General features: G+C 40.3%; 5 protein-coding genes across 5 annotated transcripts; all 5 read right to left on the bottom strand.

Annotated features, from left to right (window-relative positions):
• Positions 1 to 244: 244 nt before the first annotated feature.
• On the bottom strand, positions 245 to 15,530 carry LOC115790013 (claudin-4-like). The gene is made up of 2 exons (XM_030743650.1): positions 15,458 to 15,530; positions 245 to 886 (listed from the first exon to the last, which is right to left on the bottom strand). The coding sequence occupies exon 2, from the start codon at positions 878 to 880 to the stop codon at positions 245 to 247; it is 636 nt and encodes a 211-aa protein (XP_030599510.1). The 5' UTR covers positions 881 to 886; positions 15,458 to 15,530.
• LOC115790015 (claudin-4-like) lies at positions 8,888 to 10,029 on the bottom strand. Its single transcript, XM_030743651.1, has one exon. It carries the CDS (start codon positions 9,954 to 9,956, stop codon positions 9,321 to 9,323), a length of 636 nt encoding a protein of 211 aa, XP_030599511.1. The 5' UTR covers positions 9,957 to 10,029; the 3' UTR covers positions 8,888 to 9,320.
• Positions 10,679 to 11,780, bottom strand: cldnf (claudin f). Its single transcript, XM_030743649.1, has one exon. The coding sequence runs from the start codon at positions 11,729 to 11,731 to the stop codon at positions 10,985 to 10,987; it is 747 nt and encodes a 248-aa protein (XP_030599509.1). The 5' UTR covers positions 11,732 to 11,780; the 3' UTR covers positions 10,679 to 10,984.
• A 63-nt stretch (positions 15,531 to 15,593) lies between the features above and the next one.
• Positions 15,594 to 16,790, bottom strand: LOC115790239 (claudin-4-like). The gene has a single exon (XM_030743996.1). It carries the CDS (start codon positions 16,726 to 16,728, stop codon positions 16,093 to 16,095), a length of 636 nt encoding a protein of 211 aa, XP_030599856.1. The 5' UTR covers positions 16,729 to 16,790; the 3' UTR covers positions 15,594 to 16,092.
• Positions 16,791 to 19,795: 3,005 nt separating this feature from the next.
• On the bottom strand, positions 19,796 to 20,955 carry cldna (claudin a). The gene has a single exon (XM_030744487.1). The coding sequence runs from the start codon at positions 20,879 to 20,881 to the stop codon at positions 20,255 to 20,257; it is 627 nt and encodes a 208-aa protein (XP_030600347.1). The 5' UTR covers positions 20,882 to 20,955; the 3' UTR covers positions 19,796 to 20,254.
• Between the last annotated feature and the right edge of the window lie 622 nt (positions 20,956 to 21,577).

The raw sequence follows: 21,577 nt of genomic DNA, 5'->3' as shown, positions 1-21,577 counted from the left end.
GATTTTCTTTACCTTCAGTGGAATTCCAGAGACCTGGATAATCAATGCAAAGGTGTGTTGAACTTGTTCTAACAGCATGTGGTGGCCAAACACTTCCTGTTTTCCTTTTAATTTGTCACTTTTTGTTTGTTGTTTGTATAAATGACCAAATGTATCACAGTTCAAGATGCTTATCCAGAAGTAATGTGTACAGTGTATTACTCAGATACACTCTGATGTGTGCGCTCAGCCCTCACTCTTAACTTCACACATAGTTCTTGATGGCATAACTGCTGCGTGTGGGTGTCTTGGGCAGTGGGTACCCACTAGAGGGGATCCTGTGCCTGTGTGGTGGACAGCTTGTGCACAAAATGCCCCCCCCACAGAACAACAGCCCAGATGTCACGAAGCCTATGTATATGGCTGCTCCGAGCTCTCTCTTCAGGACCTCAGGGACTCGAGGGTTGTGGAAATCCCTGATGATGGAGTTGGCTGTCCAAGAAACAGAAACTATGGTGGTGAGAGCTGCCAGGCAGAAGATGGCCCCGGAGCTCAGCACCACCCTAGCCTTGATTTGCGGGTGGCCCAAGCAGTTGGTGCAGCGCGCCCCCAGGAGGAAGATGAGGAATGCCAGACATTCCAACACCATGCTGATGCAAATAAGGCCACGGGCTGCCTGCAGGTCTGGCGACAGGTCCAAAAGGGCATCGTAGAGCTTACACTGCATCTGACCTGTGTACTCACTGACACAGGTCATCCACAAACCCTCCCAGAACACCTGCATCACCACCAGATGAGTGCCGATGAATGCTGTCACCTTCCACATGGGCAGAGCGCAGATCAGGATGGTCCCAGCAACGCCTGTCATTGACAGGCTGATGCCGAGCTCCTGCAGAGCCATGGGGAACTGTGGGAAAGACAGAAGGTCGACAAGAATGAGAAATTTAGTCTTTATTCAGAGTAGATACACAAAATGTTCCTTTTGTCACATCCTTTTTAGTGGTGTGGATCAGATAGTAAGGATCATTATATATTTGGCTATAGCTTTTCATTTTAATTGCAAACTACAGGAAAGTGATTACGTATGAAGCACAATACAACAAAAATATTGAAAGAGCAACAGTGGCTGACAGATGGATACATAGACATGCCAGTAACAAAAATGTTTCAGTTGCTTCCTGTGGAAGTTTGTTCTGCAGCTGGAAAAAATGTTTTTCCCAGCTTCCTGATTTACAGAGCTAAGTAGAAATTCTTGATTTAAAAACTCAATTTGGCAACCATACGCCAAATTTGGAGTTACCATCTCAATATTTTATTATTATTATTATTTAATATATTTATTTCGATTTTTCCCAGTATCCTGTGTCATGAGAAAATTATTTGGGGATTTCCAGCCTTGTCAGACAATGGCCACTCGGTGGCAGTATTTCACAAAAGATGCTGCTGTTTCTTTTACACGTTTTGATCTGAGCACAGCAGAGGAGGTGACAGCAGAGACTGTTTTCTTGGAATAAGTAGCCTATGACCCATCATCCTATAAACAGCTGTTTTATAATGAACAGATTCAGAGTTTGAGTCCTTGGGCCCAAAAATCAGATTATGTTCCCTCCGTTCTCTTTCCGCTCTCCTCCTCCAACTAGCCACAGCACATTGCTGCCCCTCCCTGACCCTGGCTCTGCTGGAGGTTTCTTAGTATTGAGGTTTGCAGTGTTTACCCTACAATATAAAGTACCTTGAGGCAACTGTTGTGAATGGGCACTATATAAATAATGTAACCTGAAGAGGTTACATGGGCCCGAAGAAATCTTTAGTGTAATAAATTTCCTATATTTTTCATGATACTCTTTATATGTGGGAAAAATGAGCTGCTGGCTTCCCACTGAATTTGAACAGGAAATTTTAAGTCTATTATCAAACTGGTATTTAAGTCTTCCCTCCACATCCAAGCCTATGAACTTGGTCTTCCTCAGCATAATTAGTTTGAAGAGCTTATTGACGGCAGCACGGTGGTGTGGTGTTAGCGCTGCTGCCGCACAGCTGGAATGACATCTAAAAGGTCTGGGTTCAATTCCTCCTTGGCCTCTCTGTGTGGAGTTTGCATGTTCTCTCCATGTCACTCTAAATTGCCCATAGGTGTAAATGGTTTTCTGTCTCTCTGTCCATGCAACAGGCTGGTGACCTGTACAGAGTGTACCCTGCCTCTCGCCCTATGACAGCTGGGATGGGCTCCTGCGACCCTGAATAGGATAAGAGGATAGATGGAGCTTATTGATACTAACGCCTATCTTTATTCCTCTGCTGTGCTCATGTTAACACAAAATGTTACTGTTGAAAAAAATGTGAACATAAACCACAGTGAGAGGGTGTGTTGTTATTCAGATGCTTCCTGAACATCTAAGTAACTCAACTCTGCCTGCTCTCTGATCTGTAGTCTGATAACACGAGAACGCGCGTCTTTCACAAAGGTGGGGTCGAGAATGAGCAATGAGAGTGGCCTTTCGAAACCAATCCAAAGTCAGGGGAACATTTCACACTGAGATTAGTTTCAACACACAAACAAGTTTATGCCCTTTTAGAAAACACCTTTGAATCTGTGCAGTTCTGAGCAAACTCAGTGTGACACAGTACTGAATGAAACCTCAGAGAGCCATGGTTTACTAAACACATCAGCCAATAGCATTGTTGGTCCACGAGTCACTGATTTTGTCCCTTGAGTAGTCATCACTGATAAGTACCTGACAAACAGGTTCTCTCAGTGTTTGTTTTCTTACCAGAGATTATATTTTAAAAGTATATAAAGAAGAATCATCAGTGGAAAAAAAACTAACAGAGAGAAGCAGAATTGTGGAAATTAAAAAGAGCAAAGGTCTTGCTGGCTGTTAGCTAAATAAATACATATTAAAAGCATTACAGTGTATTTCTTATACAGTTAACCCAAAATCTCCTGAATTCTTTTAGATAAGTAAATGATTTAATAAATAAATAAATAGGCAGAGAACTTAACCCCCCCAATATTGGACGCAAAGTTACACCCTTGTGCAAGCATGTGTGTAATTAAAAGCATTGCACTTTTCCAGGAGAGGGCGCTGTAATTGAAGCTTCGAGTAATGAACCCTTTCTTTGTAATTACTCTGCACTTTCAATAAAAGGCTTACATTTTTCACATTTCTTCCAACAGTAACAAATATTTTACACTTTTAGAATCTATTATATGACATAATAATAATAATGACATAATAAACGAGGCAGGCCGATGGACCTGTACGGCACAGTCTTTCTGGACTTCTCCAGAATGTGTGCACAAATAACCACGTTTATCTTCTTTTGACTCACTGTCAGATTAGGAGCAGCAGGTCTAACAGAGCTAAAATACCTGAACGGCATTCATAGTGTGTCTGATACACAGCAGCATAGTTATCAAATCATCAGCTAACAATAATATACATTTACTTCATTTTTATTTTTTACAAGGGGGTGTTGTCGACCAACAATGAAAAATTGTTGGTTGTCCGCTTTTTGGAACTCTTTTAATTTTTTCGAACCAAGTTTTTGTGGGGAGAGGGGGGGGGGGGGGGGGGGGGGGGGGGGTTACATTACCAAATGATTAAACTTGCTAGTATTTTACCCAAAATTGATAATGAATAAAGAAAATTAACATGGTGTTCATGTAAGATGTGTTTTGTAAATTGAAATGATGTGACTTTATTGGTGGGGGGTTATCAGATTATTGCGCTTGCACAAACCTCAATCATCTGAAGCATCTTTGCATTGTTTGAGGCGCACACATTATGACCAAGTATCGTGATATCAGGTTCTGTTTACTAATAAAGATGGATGAATTTGTGTGTTATTGTGAGTGTATGAGTGTTGTATTATTGAGCAGAGTGCTGGGAAAACATGGCAGTGGAAAATCGAAACATGTTTGTGTAAGGGGGGCATTTTCAATGAAGTACTTTGTTTGTTCAACTGTTTTTCACAAAGACCCGCAAGGGACATGGGAGACTGTTGGCCGTAACAACGCTAAAACTGTGCGACTATCTCGCTCTTATGCCTTCAGTCATAACGAGATGAAGCGTGTCAGCGAATCACCTGAACCACTCGAGAATGAAGCAGTTGCCTCTTCAGACATCATATGTAATGTGATTTTTTTCGTCCTGAACAAGGTTCGAAACAGTGGTTCTATGGCAGGGATCCTCAAATCCAGGCCTTGAGGTCCGGTGTCCTGCAGGTTTTAGATGTGTCCCTGATCCAACACACCTGAGTCAAATATAGAAGTCATTAGCAGGACTCTGGAGAACTTGACTGCATACTGAGGAGGTCATTCGGCCATTTAAATCAGGTGTGCTGGATCAGGGACACATCTAAAACCTGCAGGACACCGGCCCTCGAGGCCTGGATTTGAGGATCCCTGTTCTATGGCATTGTAAGCCTGGGGTTTGAAACACGTATCGAAGCTTCAGTTTCATACTCTCATCACTACTCTGCTGAATCACCTGTATTCACATTATTCACTTTGTTTGTTTTTAGAAATTTGCTAGTATAGCGGTGCTAGTAGCCTAGCTCTTAGTTGATTCACTAGCAGCATGGCTTCTTCTCCTGTCCCTCCTGCACTTTAGTTACTCTTCGGCCTCCTTTAGCAGTAACGGTACTTGTAACAAATGTACCCTGTTTGTGGCTTTGGACGCCAGGCTCAGTGAACTGGAGACTCGGTTCTGGACCCTGGAAAATCCAGTTGCTAGCCAGGCCCCTGTAGTCATTGTGGACCAAGGTAGCTTAGCCGAGGAACAAACTCTGGTTATTGGCGACTCTGTTTTGAGAAAAGTGAAGCTAGTGACCCCAGCGACCATAGTCAAATGTTTTCCAAGGGCCAGAGCAGGCGACATTCATGGAAATTTGAAACTGCTAGCTAAGGCTAATTGTAGATTTGGTAAGATTGTTATCCACGTCCGCAGTAATGACCCCGGTTACACCAATCAGAGGTCACTAAAATTAATACTGAATCGTGTGTAATATTTCTAAAATTAGAAACATCCTTTCTCAGAGTGATGCTGAAAAGCTCATTCATGCATTTATTACTTCTAGGCTGGACTATTGTAATTCATTATTATCAGGCTGTCCTAAAAGCTCCCTGAAAAGCCTTCAGCTGATCCAAAATGCTGCAGCTAGAGTACTGACAGGGACTAGAAAGAGAGAGCAGATTTCTCCCATATTGGCTTCTCTTCATTGGCTCCCTGTTAAATCTAGAATAGAATTTAAAATTCTTCTCCTCACATACAAAGTCTTGAATAATCAGGCCCCATCTTATCTCAAAGACCTCATAGTACCATATCACCCCAATAGAGCACTTCGGACTGCTGGCTTACTTGAGGTTCCTAGGATACTTAAGAGAAGAATGGGAGGCAGAGCCTTCAGCTTTCAGGCGCCTCTTCTGTGGAACCAGCTTCCAGCTTGGATTCGGGAGACAGACACCCTCTCTATTTTTAAGATTAGGCTTAAAACTTTCCTTTTTGATCAAGCTTATAGTTAGGGCTGGATCAGGTGACCCTGAACCCTCCCTTAGTTATGCTGCTATAGGCCTAGTCTGCTGGGGGGTTCACATAATGCACTGTTTCTTCTCATTCACCTTATTTACTTTGTTTATACTCCACTCTGCATTTAATCATTAATTGATATTAATCTCTGGCTCTCTTCCACAGCATGTCTTTCTCTCCCCTCAGCCCAACCGGTCGCGGCAGATGACCCCCCCCTCCCTGAGCCTGGTTCTGCTGGAGGTTTCTTCCTGTTAAAAGGGAGTTTTTCCTTCTTACTGTCACCAAGTGCTGCTCATAGGGGGTCGTTTTGACTGTTGGGTTTTCTCTGTATTATTGTAGGGTCTTTACCCACAATACAAAGCGCCTTGAGGCGACAGTTTGTTGTGATTTGGCGCTATATAAATAAAATTGAATTGAATTGAATTGAATTAAGAACTAATCAGGTGTGTATGTGCATGTAAAGTAATTGAATAATGGGCGGTGTGAACGTTAAGCCATTAAGTGCTGGATTCTTTGTGCTTAGGGATAGCAAACATTTAGGTTTCTAACACATTTCTGCACAGAGACGAGGACACTGGTAAATGATGGTTGCCTCAACAAGGAAAAGCATGAATATGATAAAAAAAAATATGCCAGTTTATTTGAATGGCATTTGTTTAGAAAGAAAACCTGATTTTCCACAGTAGGGAATAGTGAGTTGGTTTCCCTTTGTGAGTTGGGCCCCTCCCTGCCACCGGAAGCAGGGAGGGGCCCATTGTTCCATTGTTCACTCCCAGGTTCTCAAGCACTTTTTAAGTTTCAGTGTACTTTATTTGAAACCCCCACATAAAAAGTGCCGATATCTGTTGTATATCTATGTATATCTTCCATGTTTTGTGGGGCCTAAGAAAACAGTGGCTTTGTTGCTGAAGTCCTGGTGATTTTGATTCTAATGTCTCACACTGGTGACTGTCTGGATAAATTATTTGAAATAAATCGCTGTTGGATGTGAATGAAATCGACTGAGCTCACACTTAAAAATGACCTCAGTGACCTGAAAACTTGGACACAGGATGTCACTGAATAAACATTAGTTCTCATGCAGGTTTCATTACGTGTTGCATCACCAGTTTCTCTTCAGTCTGTCTGACAGGTTGAAATGCTGACAATAATGACATTTTTTTTTCAGTTTAGTTTTGTTTTACTCTCAGCTCAACACACAGTGTGATGTCTAACTCAGGTTTTCCCTGGGATGAGTTTAATTAAATCTGTCCCTGTGCCCTTGATCAAGGCATGAGCTTAAACCTGACACAGGACACTGGCTGCCCACTATTCCTGATATCCAGGATGGGCTAAATACAGAGAATCAATATATCTTAATCCTCCAGTCTTAAACAACTGGAACACTAGTAGTGAAAACTGTATTCCACTTTATACCAAATTGTTTTGTCTTTACAAATGTATCAATAAATTTATATTTGTTGCTTAGAACTACCATAAGCCATTTGATGCACACTGGGAGTAGAAAAATCACTTCAGAGTTTTGGTTAATCGAGTAATTAAAACCTATTTGTTATTCTTTGCTCGGAGAGTGGAGATCAGACCACGGCATCGGCGACATCATGAACTCTGATACAGAGAAATCAGCACAAGTGGTTTTGGCAGAGTCAGTATCTAGCTGCAGAGAGAAACCTGCAGGAATGTGATCCGAGATAAAAAAATGGACAGACAGCATGACGGGGTGTGTGACAGGAATGAACACACCCTGCTGTTCTGTGCTGACATACAGCGTTGATTTGGAACAATATAAATGTTTCCTAAAAAAATGGTGACAGTGTGGACCGTGGGTGGGCGGGACATTTTTCTGAATAAATACTTTTGTGTTTGATAATTGAATTAAACCTGAATTTAAGTGAAAGTTAAGTGAAATTTTGACTGTTGTAAAAAATTCCCTCTCATTTGTAAAGGACATGGATCATGTTTACAATGTAGGACTGTTTATGACATGTTGTAATGTTTAAATCACTTTAATTCAGTTAGGAGAGGTTTGTTGTTATCTAACTATTTTGTGTGGCAGATATCAAAGACCAGTGTGCACTGTATGATTTTTAAAATATGCTAATATTAAAGGACAAGGCTCCTCTGTGACCTTTGTGTTTGCCACGGTCCTGGTGTTTTTGATTGTGGACGTTCAGAATATGTTTTCTGATTCTTAGATTTCTGAGTTCTGCTTGGGGTCAGTGTTCATTTGGATCTAATGCCTTGCTTCGGTGACTGTCTGTCACGTTTGGTCGTTTCCTGTCTCGTTCTGATGGTTCCTTGTCTCGTGTTCTGTGTGTACTGTGGTTCTTTTCGATTTTCTTTCTTCCCGACTATTTCCACTTGTTCCTAATCATCTTGTGTGTATTGCTGCAGTTTACGTCTGTGCCCTCCGTCAGTCTGTATCGTCAGTTACAGTGACTTCCTTTGCTTATTCTGCCGGCTCCTGTCCAGCTCTGCCTGTCCCAAGTTTTCCAGCAAATCAAAGCTGATGTTAAAAGTTCAGTCCTGCACTGGGGTCCTCAAACCTGCCTGCCTCAGCTTAGCACATGACAAAAAAAAGCTTTTTATGTATGCGTGAACTCCTAAAGCATCCACACATGAAAATTTTCCTCTTATCCAGTTTTAGTAAAACATATATCAAAAACTTATCACTCTTTTATTATATCCGGCACAACATAACATTCCAGTATTTTATATTCTGAATGAAAATAAATGCTTTTGGGTTCAGATTATTTAATTTGTTGTGCTTTATGAGTGTGTCTCTCCTACATGTACTAGCTGACTAACATACAAAGCCTGTTTTATGAAAACGTTTTGCTGGTCAGTTATGATGTGAAACTGGCTACACCAGTTTAAAGTTGTTTTAAACTGAACAATCTGCTGGATGTTTTTTTCCTTCACTCGGTTACACCTCTCCACCCCCCACCCCCCCACACACACACTCACACACACTGAGTTAAAGAAACATGGTCATGAAGAAACAGCCTAATGTCGGTCAAAGTTTTAATGTGTATGTTGTTATGTTCCTTTCACCATCTGTGTTTTTCTTCTACACGTCTTGGATTTTTTTTCTTATCAATTAAGAGAAAAGAAACAAATCCTCCAACTTCACGGACCTTAATTTTATACAAAGAAAGATTTAAAAAAATGTCACAAAAGATAATTATCTCGTAATTTTCTCCAATGACACTAATGTGCTGAAATTTTGAATTTCAGATTATTTCAATGAGTGCCCTATAAAGAGTTATTCCATATTTAGGTGACATCTGTATATTCCATGCATGAATACAGCGTTGTCAGCATAAAGTGGGAAAGTAAAAAGGGGAGCGAGCACCTGCATTAAACGAGTAAACTGATTTCTGGGTGACATTAAGAATGTAATTGAATAAAATAATTTATTACAAATCAGTTCAGTTCAGTAAACAAAATATTCTATACAGTAAAGTCACAATATGCTAGCAGTATAATACATGTTTCCTTCCACAGCATCCTTCAATCACAGCTTAGGTTTCCCACTAGATTTCAGAGGATAATAAGGTTTGATACAAGCTTAAAATAAAATCGTTTCATTCAGTCCAACATTGGTGCCGGCTGGAAGATTTATTTATTTTTGCCAGCTCTGTACTTAACACATCTTTGAACTTCTGTTGTCTCCACCAGAGAATTTCACAGAAAGTCTGAATTTTGTGTGACCTTAACAAAGAATGTGAGGTACAAGCAGTCAGAATGAAGGAGGGTTACTGAAGAATATTAAAATAATTTATAGTCCTTCTCAGTAGAACGGGGCTCTCAGACGTAAGCTTGGCTGGTGGCTGTGGACCTGGCACCGCTGTACTTCACTGGATACTCTGGGCTTCGATCCTTGGGTGGGCAGGAGCTGCAGAGGAGGGCGCCACCCAGGATGAGAAGTGCAGCTGTGCCCCAGCCGATGTAGAGTGCAGCTCCCATCTCTCTCCTCTGGGCATTTATCAGGGTGGGGTTGTAGAAAGTCACAATGATTTCATTGGCAGACCAACATACGGGGATAAGAACAAGCACACCGGCACAGATGAAGACAGCTCCAGCGGCGATAGCCACTTTGGCTTTGGCACGTGGTTCCTCCACGAAGTTGGTGCACTTCCCCCCAGCGATGGCCAGGATCACCGCCACAGCACAAACGATGATAGCAACGACCACAAGAGCTCTGGCAGCCTGAAGATCCTGAGGAAGAGCCAGCAGAGAATCGTAGATCTTGCACTGCATCTGACCTGTGCTCTGCATGACGCAGTTCATCCATAAACCTTCCCAGATAACCTGCGCCGTCACAATGTTGGCTCCAATGAAGGCTGTGACCTTCCACATAGGCAGGCCACAAATGAGAATAGACCCCAAGAAGCCAATGATGCCCAGGACAAAGCCCAGCATCTGTCGTCCCTGCGATACCATGATGAGGTTTGAGTCACTTGGAGCTGAACGAAGCAGAGGAGTCAAAGGTTTCACAAGCAGGTTAGCCTGAGTTGTGAAGCTGAACTAAGACCGCAGCCCATATAAAGGTGCTTCCAATCTGTTGAAGGCGGAGACAAAACGTCCTTCCCTCTGACCTGAAACCAGTGCAGCGACTGATTTACCAGCCCAGCCAGATTCTTGATATTATCTGTGAATGGACTGGGCATAGTTTCGATCACACGCACGTCAGTATGTAAATGAAGTCTGTAAAAAGGACCAAAATTCCTCGTTCAAACAATGCTGTGTCAGTGGCCATTCACTGACTGGGCAGGTTACTGGGACATCCGGTTCAATCACTGGTTTCGTTTGGGTTTTTTTGAGCGTGTGTTTCAGTGAACGTCAAAGCATTCTCTGAGAAGCTGCTTCCCAAAATCGCTACTTTGTTCAAGTGATTCTTAGGCAACTAAATTGTAAAATCTAAAATTCAAATTGTATTTGTGATTCTTAAAATTACTAAAGATTTATGGCATGTTGGCATTTACTTTTCTGCCTATGATTCATCCATACACAAACATGCATATTCACCTGGGTTCTGAATTTATAAAATGTTGGCATTAATCTTTGTAACTAATATTTCATCAGTCATATTTACTATTAATCATTTTGTGAACAATGACTCCACAAACAGGTGAACATTCAACAAAGGTTTTTATTGAAAGGAAGTTGCAGTTAGAGAAAACAAGCACATTAAAAATCACCACTATTTACAAAATGTGCTTCATCAGACAAGGAAATAAATACATTGACAGTGACTTCCTTATAAAAAGCAAGGCTTCACAATCTTAGTGGTATGTGTCGAGCATAAAACAAAAAAGCAGATTCTAAAAGATGAATCACAAAGTTGGCAGCAATTAAATTTTACATCACATCAATACATCTGAATAGTAACATCTGTACAATGTTTATTTTGGTCATTTAAAAGTCCAGCAGCTGTCAGAGCGAAGTTTCTGTCCTTGATCCCCTCAGTTTCACAGATATTGTGAAGCAGGATATGAGGCTGGTGCTGCGTATGGTTTGCTGGGAACGTAACTCCCTGTGGCACTGTATGGTCGGTTGGTTGGTGGCGCATAGACAGGGCCATATGTGGCTGGGTTTGGTCTTGAGAAAGCATACATTGGTGGTTGGTACCCTGGATATCCATATGGTTGTTTTTGAGGAGGACATGAGGTGGTTAGGATGATCCCACCAATCAGAAGAATTGCAGCAGAAGCCCAGCCAATATAGATAGCAGCTCCAATCTCCCTCCTCTGTGTTGCCACCGTCAATGGGTTCTTGAAGTCTGCGATGGTGTAAGCTGCAGACCAGCAGACAGGAATTAAGACCAGGATGCCGGAGACAATGATGAGAGAGCCACTTATGATCACCACCTTTGCCATTGATGAGTCTTTATCCAGGCAGCTTGTGCACTTGGCTCCAATAAATGAGATTATAAAGCCGATGAAACCAAAGATGAGGGAGATGATGACCAGGGCTCGGGCAGCCTGCAGATCAGTCGTCAGGCTCAGGATGGACTCATTCAGCTTGCACTGCATCTGCCCAGTGCTTTGCATCACGCAGTTCATCCACAGGCCATCCCATACAATCTGGCCTGTAACGATGTTGGCTCCGATGTAAGAAGTGACTCTCCATGTGGGGACCCCACAGGTCACTGCCACCCCAACAAGTCCTATGAAGCTTATGGTCTGACCTGCCGTTTCTTTGCCAATTCTCCCCATGGCCTAACAGCTTCGTCCACACCAGGAGAGAAGAGTCTTTCAGTGTGCTGGTTCACTTGCAAAGTGGCACAGCTCTGTTTTTTTTTGTGAGAGAATGTGAAGGAGGAGGGCAGTCCTGTTGTCAGATGAGTTTCTCTGGCCAAACAAGATTCCTCTGCTTATAGAGATGAGGGAGTGGCACGGATTTCTGAACCATGCTTTCCTTTTGTTTTGGAAAAACACGGTTTCATATGCAGATTTATTTTCACAGTGATTATCAGCCTATTGGATGGAGTAACGATCACCCACTCCTCACTGCCCATCACACACACACACACACACACCTGATTGTGACATACAATATAAGACCTTTGAATTAATTGCTCCTACACTGACATTTTCCAAGTAGATCCTCAGTTATTCCTTCTTTCATTTATTTCATGAATGAGGAAGTCAGCATGCTGCTTCTCTCTGTCTTATGCTTCAATAATCAGTAATTGAACTGTAGATGTCAACCAAACTATTCTTTTAAGTACAACTAGGAGAAATTATTTTTGAGACACTAAAAATAAAAAGATGTCTTAATGATGAGCCACAGACCAAACAGGATTAGGCCCACAGAGAGAAAGTCTTCTCTGTGGGCCGCTGCAGCTGCTTCTGGTCAACAGTCTCTTGTTTCCTGACATCATATACTGTATGACAGCCAAAGAAAAGAAACTCAATCAGGGCGGTGCGTGTGTGGCCCCGTTAAGACTGATTCTCAGTCTGAGCAGAATCTTTCAGTTTTGATTATAATCACCATAAAGGAATAACATGAACTCCAACTGACGCTGTCATTAACGAACACCACGACTACCAGTTACCCGATACTGCACTGAAACCATTTTCACACTTTCACTTGTTAGTAGGACACACTCCAGTCTTACAGAGAATGATATATAATTATCATTTTTTTTTAAAAGCGCACATTATTAAAACCTCTGTGGGTGCATTTCAGTCATTAAAAACAATATTCTCTGTGATATTATAGCTATTGGTCACATTAATAGTTTTATCTTATACTATTCAGTCCAGCATTTACACTGATAAAAATATCCTGCCCTATCTACATAATAAAATTAAGGCCACTATTTGCATAATTTATTTATGTTCATCAACCAAGACTGTGTTTAAAGTACTTATTTCTTTACATGAAATATAAAATCCAAGTAAAGTGAATTTAATTTTGTCAAGTAGATTAAGCAAAACTAAACTTTGTATAAATCACTCAACTTTTTCAATATAGTAAATGAAAATAGACAGTAAAAGCAACTTAATTTCATTATGTAGATCAAACAAAAATCTTTGTATAAATTACTTAATTTTGTTAATGATTTTTCTTAAGTAGAATTAACTTGATTTTTGCATGTACATGTAAAGCAAAAGTATTTGGTAAATGGACTAGTTTTTATATTTCTACTCTGTGTGAGCACTCATACAACATGTTTACATTTACCCATTCACATAAGCAAGCTCAGTGCTTTTACTGTCTAACATTCACACACATTCATAATCCAATGCTTCCATCGGAGAGCAATATGGGGTTCAGCATCCAGGAATCGAACCGCTGACCTTCCGATCACCTGCTCTACCTCCTGAGCACAAATACAGATTCTATTCACTATTTTACTATTCCTGACATAAAATGAGAGTTTTTATTTTAAAGTAGCATTTCATATTGAACATGTATTCAATCTTATCTGAATTGCATGCCTGATAATGACAAAATCTTCATGAGCAAAGGAGTGATACTGGGGGAAAAAATAATTTCTCATGTCAGAAATTATCACTTTTTTGAACCACTTGGTTCACTTTGGTGAACAACACACCAAAAAAACAGAGGAAGAAGTAGAACAGAGGAAACATAAAATACAACCAATCAGGCTCAAAAACAACAAGGGCAGAAACAAGGTCTTAATAATTCTATTAAACACTGTACATGGAGCAATGATTGTTAAAAAAAAAGAAAAAATATATATATGTGTGAGAAGTACATACACAATTCAAGTCCATTTTGCATTGGCAGAGAAAATGTATTTATGACAGGCATATCAATTGCATTTCAATATTAACCTACATTCCTCAGGGTTTTAAGACATCCATGTAGATGTCATGATAGAAATGATCTCATTGAGAGGATAAGCTCCTCATCCCCTCAAGTCCATGCAGCAGCTTGCATATCCCTGGTTGTGGACGTGTGTCTTTCAGCTTCTCCCTGCTCACCATGATGTGAGGATCTGGAAGAGGAGCTGCAAAGTGAGATATGTCACTTTTAACATCGATTTCATTATGTCATGTGACCTTGCAAACTATGACAGTCACACTAATCACCTCCCTGTACATGTTTGCAATGAAAAAATAACTCTTAATAGTTAAAGCTGCTGCAAATTTTAATAGAAAAATTTGATTATAAATTGGCAAAGATAATATCATAGAGAGCATATATGAAAAGCAATAAATACATACTATACTATTCACTCTTAAGTTTATCTTAGAAATGCATTATCATCTTTAAATAGCTGGGGGCTCATATATATATATATAGATAGATAGATAGATAGATAGATAGATAGATAGATAGATAGATAGATAGATAGATAGATAGATAGATAGATAGATAGATAGATAGATAGATAGATAGATAGATAGATAGATAGATAGATAGATAGATAGATAGATATAGATATGTAGTTTTTTGAGAATATTTATTTATTTATTTAATCTATTAGCATAACTTGCTCTTCAAATAGTCATTTAGATGACTGGGGGATGAATGAATGTAACTGATGCCTGGGTCTTCTAGGTTCTTGTTTGTCTGCAGTGTTTATCTCCTGACATCAGACGGCTCACTGTGCGCCTTTCATCCTCGCTGAAGCTGTTCAGCCTGAGATGAGCGTCTTACTACCCATGTCTGTATCTGTGCAGGAGTTTAACTTCTTAGGACATGGTGCAGTAGCAGGTGAACAGTAATAAAGGGGCAGGTGTGTGGTGTCTGTCTGTAGACAACTGAAACTGCAGGACGCTCAGGCAGCACTGGGAAACCACATTTAACTGCCAAATAACAAACGATCGTGACAGGTTACAACCCTGATCTATACTATAAGGACCTAATCAAGATTAGAGCCTAAAATATTTGAAAAACAGAAAGCTAGCTAACATTACGTGGCCTAACAAATTGACTAATGCTGTCCTAGCTATAATTACATGTAACAGCTAGAAAAGATAAAAACACGTACCTCCATAACGTTCAATGAAGAATTTGTAGCCTTTGTCCAGTTTTGAACGTGTTGTTAGTGAAACTTGTCTGCATGTCATAGTGTATCCTAAAACCGTATTAGACTGTGTAAACTCCATCCACCGGAAGTAAAGATCCCCAGCATCGAGGCCGAACGGAAGTTGTGTGACGTCATGTGAAAAGGGTCTTTACCAAATGAACAACGCAGATGAAACGCAGGAAAGATAACAAGATTATTTTTTGTTGTGTGGATGAACTCAAGAAGATTGGCTCTCAGTACTTAAACAATTTATTTTCTGAAAAAAAATGACAGTGCCTTGTATCTTGAACAAATGTTTTTGACCTCAATACTATGTATATTTGTGTAAAGATACAAACTTTTTTATTGTTGATTTCACAGATTCAGTTATGTTAGATTTACTTCACCGCAGAATCATTTTTATCAGTGTATCTGAGGCATAATTCAAACTTACCTTCTGCTTGACTTGACTTTTAGTTTACCAGTTACCAGAAGGCCGAGGAGTTTAGTACTCCTCAGACTTCCTCTGCCTCCCTGACAGATTTCATACACTGAAATTAGACAGACGTGAATAGCAATAATTCAGAAAGAAGTCCAATTTATTTACAGTCTTGGAACATTACAAGCAACCATCGAATGAAGATTTGTATCCCTCCATATAGGATTTTCAGGTTTTGAAAATGACACAACAACAGATGAAAATACATATATAATGTAAAAACAGTATTTTGCTAAACACAACGGTAACAATAATGAATAATAACTAATAATAACAATAATTTTATTTCATCTAGGGGTCACAATCAGTCAATCTGTGCAGTCCCGAGACCCTGCTGGTACTACTGAATGGAATACAGCCATTGTTTATGATATTAGTGTCACACGTTTGGCACAACAAAATGTCTGATGTGGATCACTTTGACAAACACACAATCAAACACATCATTCAGCAAGCTGCAGTTTTAGGCTATATTTACACTGCCCTTGAATATAAGCATCATTTTTATCTCAGTTTTAAAGCAATCTGTCATTTCCTCCTGCTGCCATTTCTGTGACTTTGAGAGTTTATGTGGGGGATGAAATACCAGCTTAAACATATTCTCTCGATGTGGAGACTGATTTTCTAGATATGTATCTGGGTATGTAGCGGGGCTTTTTATCATTAGGTGTGCAGTTCCAGCACAGGAGCCCTCCTCCGAGGAAGAGCAGGAAAGAAGCGGCCCAGCCGATATACAACGCCGCTCCCAACTCATACCGCTGAATATTAATCATCAATGGATTGTAGAAGTTGGCGATGACGCTGTTGGCAGACCAGGAGACTGGAATGAGGCACAGAAATCCCGAGATGATGAACATAATCCCAGAACAGATGCAGACTTTTGCTTTGACTTGCTCCTCTTCAATACAGTTAGTGCATTTCCCACCAGCAAGTGAGAGGACCAGTCCAAAAATTCCAGCTAGGATGGAAATGACAATCATGGCACGAGCAGCCTGTAGGTCAGATTCCAGAGCCAGCATGGAGTCATACACCTTGCACTGCATCTGGCCTGTACTTTGCACCACACAGTCCATCCACAAGCCCTTCCAGAAGACCTGAGCCGTGACGATGTTGGCACCAATAAAAGCAGTGACCTTCCACATGGGTAAGCCGCACGCTATGATGTCCAGGAGCCAGCCCATTAAAGCCATAGTTATACCAATAATCTGAATCCCCTGAGAAACCATGTTGTCCTGTTAATTTCTCGTACATTAAAAGTCAAATAGAGAGAAAAGGAAATGCTGAAGTGCTAATCGTTTGTTGTGTGAAACAGAAGGGACATAAGGGTAAGTGATACCACAGTCCTCGAATATCATTGGCTAGATGGGAGTTTACACATAAACATCGGCCCCGTGACCTCCAGAAGTGCTGACCTGCCAGAAATCCAGAGCTTCAAGGTTAGATTAAAAAAAACGGGGTTGTGCCAGGATGGGCACAAAAAAGTCCGATATTTGGAGCTACCTGCTGTGGATAAGGGAGCAGGTTAAAAGCTGTCCACTGAGTCTTCTTCCACAGCAGCATAAACCAGTTAGTGCTGGACGCTCCCGTTCCAAAAACAGAGACAAAGGGGCCTTTTCAGTGGCGGGCCCTAATCTTTGAAACAACCTACCCTTTCACATAAGAGTCGTTCATTTTAAGACACTATTTAAAAGTTATTTTTTAGTTGTTTGTTTGTTTTTAACATCCACGCAGTCTTATTTATTTCTATTACTGTTTAATTGTGTTTTTGTTCAGAGTTGTGTTTTTATCGTGTACAACCTTTAAATCTTTAATTACATAATCACAGTAAAATGACTCACTTTGTTTAATTACACTGTATCTAACCTTTTCAAGCCTGGATACAATTGCTGTTTTGTATTTAAGTTTCAGGTCGAACAGGTTAAAAAAAAAGGTTAAAATGTTACTGTGGGAATTTTGAACGAGCTGCTTGCTGTTGTATTTTATTGCATATGAATGTGTACGAGAAAACTGCAGGATGTGATGGTGTTTGTCACAGCACGGGGGAGTGTTCAACAAGTAACTGAGCACGCACCTAGAGTCATGTGAGTTTAGAGGAAGCCATTTTGGAGAAACAGTCAGGAGGGGCTTGACACATGCAACAATGACAGAGCTGTGATGTCATCACTGCTCTCAGCCCCAAACATGTGTCATCGTGCCAGTTTTGGTCTCAGTTGGGTAATCGCTGTGGGTGGAGGAGCCACAGTGAGACAGTTTCTGTTGTGTTGCAGCAACACCCGCTGAAGCTACTTTGTTCATGTCAGATAAAAATCATGCACCTTCAAAATGTCACATTTTGAGAAATTATGACAGAAAAAAACCCCAGCTTCTCAACTGGTTATTAAATATAAAGTTTGCATTGTTATATGCTTAACCTTTTTCAGGTTCTGATGATATGGTCCCCATCAGACATTAGTGCAATAGATTTATTGCTGACGAACGCTGAAACAGTGACGCCTCAATTTAGAGAAAAAAACCCTTATTGTCACAATTCAATTCAATTTTGTTTTATTTATATAGCCCCCCAAAAACAATAAACAGTTGTGCTTCATATTATAAGGTAAGACCCTACAATAATACAGAGAAACCCAACAATCAAAATGACCTCCTACGAGGGTCCGTGTACTGTTTGGTCATTGGTTTTTTCATTTTAAAAACAAATATTGAAAAACAAAAAAATGATTTTTTTTTTTCATTTCATACTCAAAATTCATCTAATGTAACCCCCCCCCCCCCCCAAAAAAAAAAAGTCTAACCTGGGTCAGAATAGGATACAGACAAACAGTTCGTCTTTTTATTTTTCTAAAACCGGAAGTTTACCACCATCATCAAGAAAACTCAAGGTGCGTAAATACAGAGTGCTCAGTTTGTTTGATGCTCGTGTCAGTTTATGGTTTTCAGAGCTGTTATTCAGGACGACCACACTCTGAAGCAACTGTACACATGGTAAGAAGGGGCCTGTGTTCTACAGCAATCACTGTGGTTATTTCACACTGCTATGGAGGAGAAAGGCAGTTCTCCCCGAGGAGCATCAGGACATTTTACACAGAAAATGGCTTTAGTGGACTCGAAAGTCTAAGAGACAAGTGTACCGAAACACTACGTGCTCCTCCATCGTGCGGTAACTTTATAGTGATCGATGGGAACATTTCTCTGATACAACAAAACAAGAAAAAGAAAAAATGTATTTTTGGTTTGAGAAAAATAAAAAGCCTGACATTTTTTCTTTTTCCTATTCTTTGCAAATTTAGATTTGATTTCAAAGGGAGAAAATTAAATATAATTTGTTTTACATTGTATGGATTTGGAGTATGAAATGAAAATTATATTTTTAAAAAATCTGTTTTAAATTTGTCTGTTTTTAAAATGAAAAAACAAAAACAAATGACCAACAAGTACACGGCCCACACCCACAGTATGCTCTAATCTCTGTAATAAAATGTTATGGTCAACAGTATCAAAGCTGCACTGAGGTCCAACAGGACAAGCACAGAGATGAGTCCACTGTCAGAGGCTGTAAGAAGATCATTGGTAACCTTCACTAATGCTGTTTCACAACAATATACACAAATTTGAATAACATTTAGTTTGATTTGAATAATTGTTGTAATGTACATTAGTTGAACCCACCCACATGTTCTTCTAAAACAGCTGTCTAGAACACAACTGATGATTTCCAAACAGATACTTTAAAATACATATTTTAAATTTGTTTGTTTGTTTGTTATTTACTGTGAAAGCTTGAAGGTGTGCTCACACCACTCTAATCACACACAGTACACAGAACCTGTTTGGCAGGAACAAATGTAAAACAGACATGTTACATGATATTACATGCTGCTGTTACCACACACAGTCAAACGGGCCAACTCACAGAGTCCATGAAAATATTCATGAGTGAGTGAACAGGATAGAAAGGAATGATTGATTTCTTATTAACCTTCTAAGGAAAAGTTTGTCTTTCAGTTATGAGAGAATATAACAGAAAAGAACAGAATTGAATGCCTTTATTGTGATAATACAGAATGCACAGCTTTCTTTTCTTTTTTTTTGTTAAAGAATATTGAGTAAAATCTGTACATGCATCTGTACATGCATCTGTACATGCATCTGTACATGCAGCTATTAATTTACTTAGTTCTTGAACATCAGGCTGTGTGCTGTAAGGCAGAGCTGTGATGAGTCCTCTTTCTGAAGACTTTAATCTGAAGATTATACAGTTTTAATTATAAAAACTCACAAAGATGTTGGTTGCGCATTGGTTAAAAAGTAGTTTTTATTTACAGTTTCAAACATCCAAGAATAAAAATGCACTAAACACATGAAATATTCTGCAAAAGTTACAAATGGAAAACATGAAAGAAAAATACATTACATCCAAATAACATGATGAATGCTACTCCGTTACTCGTGTTGGCATTGTGGGACTCCACAGTTTTGTGAGTCCACAGTGTGGCACAATTTTTTGCATCACACCCAGTTTTGTTGGGCGTGGTGGGCTTCTCTCTCTCTCTCTCTCTTTTTTTCTTAGCAATTATTAAACAAATGTGGTGGACAACATGTAATTCAGCACTTTTGTGCATTCAATTTAAACTGTGAGCACAATAGCATTACTGTAATATTTTCATCAATCAATATAATGGACCACAGAGGATCTGCATCAAGTCTTTTTTCAGTCTCTTGCCCTGCTCAGCCTCCCCTGTTGCTTGTCTCTCCTCAGACGTAGCCCTTGGGCCCAGCTGGGGCAGATGAACGGGGAGCTGAGTACTTGGCAGAGTAGTTATCTTTGGGAGGGCAGTTGGCACAAAGGAACGCACCACCGATAATGAGTAGGGCTCCTGCTCCCCAGCCAATGAAGAGTGAAGCTCCCAGTTCCCTCTTCTGAGATTCCAGTGGATTGTAGAATGACTGAATGATACTGTTTGCCGTCCAGCACACGGGGATAATGCACAGAAGACCAGAAATGATGAAGAACACACCAGCTGCAATGGCAATTTTGGATTTGGTACCCTCATCCTCCACACAGTTGGTGCACTTGCCCCCTGCCAGAGCCAGCATAATGCCAATAATACCAGTCAGGATAGCGATGACGACAAGAGCTCGTGCAGCCTGGAGGTCCTGGGGCAGGGCCAGCATGGAGTCATAAACCTTGCACTGCATCTGGCCTGTGCTCTGGACTACGCAGGTCATCCAGATGCCCTCCCACGTAGTTTGAGCTGTGACGATGTTCTGGCCGACGAAGGCTGTCACTTTCCACTGGGGTAAAGCGCAGATAACAATGATCCCAATCCAGCCAATAATGCACAGGGCAGTGCCCAGTATCTGAAAGCCAGCTGATGCCATATTTCCTCACAAAGTTTCTTGCAGTGTTTCAAAAAGAAAGTCCAGAGAGTTGGTCTGCTTGCTTGAGAGATCCCCAAGTGTAAATGTTTCAGTAAGGTTGCAACGCACCTTTTATATACTTACCTGAGGAGGGACTTGACACACGTGGTGATAACAGAGCCGTGATGTCATAACTGCTCTCTATCCTGCTCTCAGCCCCAAACATGTGTCATCATGTCAGTTTTGGTCTACGTTGGGTAATCGTTGAGGGTAGAGGAGCCACACCGAGACTTGCCACACCCTTAAACATGATGTTGTCCATAAACGGTACTTTTTTTTTGTCTCCTTTTACTCTGTTTTCTGTCATGTGTTGCAGCAACACCGGCTGAAACTACTTTATTGATGTCACATGAAATCATGCATATTCAAAATGTCAGATTTTGAGGAACTATGAAAAAAAAACCAGCTTCTCCAACAGGTTCTTACAAATACAGTTTGTATTGTTATACTTTAGCATTTCATTTTCTTTTTTTTTTGGCTCTGATGACATGGTCTCCATCAGACATTAGTACAACAGATTTATTGCTGACGAACTCTGAAACACTGACGCCTCAATTTAGAGAAAAAACCCTTATTGTCATGATAATACACACACATTTCAATAGCACCTTATTTGATTTGAATAAATGTTAAAATGAACATTTGTTGAACCCACCC

Source organism: Archocentrus centrarchus, chromosome 13, assembly GCF_007364275.1.
Source record: "Archocentrus centrarchus isolate MPI-CPG fArcCen1 chromosome 13, fArcCen1, whole genome shotgun sequence".
NCBI classification, from domain to species: domain Eukaryota; kingdom Metazoa; phylum Chordata; class Actinopteri; order Cichliformes; family Cichlidae; genus Archocentrus; species Archocentrus centrarchus.
The sequence above is the reverse complement of the archived record's forward strand: the minus strand, read 5'-3'. Positions and strand labels throughout refer to the sequence as shown.

Coding starts and splice junctions, on each gene's coding strand:
- LOC115790239 (XM_030743996.1), bottom strand. CDS start 16,728: ATGGTTTCTCAGGGGATTCAGATTATTGGTATAACTATGGCTTTAATG.
- LOC115790015 (XM_030743651.1), bottom strand. CDS start 9,956: ATGGTATCGCAGGGACGACAGATGCTGGGCTTTGTCCTGGGCATCATT.
- cldnf (XM_030743649.1), bottom strand. CDS start 11,731: ATGGGGAGAATTGGCAAAGAAACGGCAGGTCAGACCATAAGCTTCATA.
- LOC115790013 (XM_030743650.1), bottom strand. CDS start 880: ATGGCTCTGCAGGAGCTCGGCATCAGCCTGTCAATGACAGGCGTTGCT.
- cldna (XM_030744487.1), bottom strand. CDS start 20,881: ATGGCATCAGCTGGCTTTCAGATACTGGGCACTGCCCTGTGCATTATT.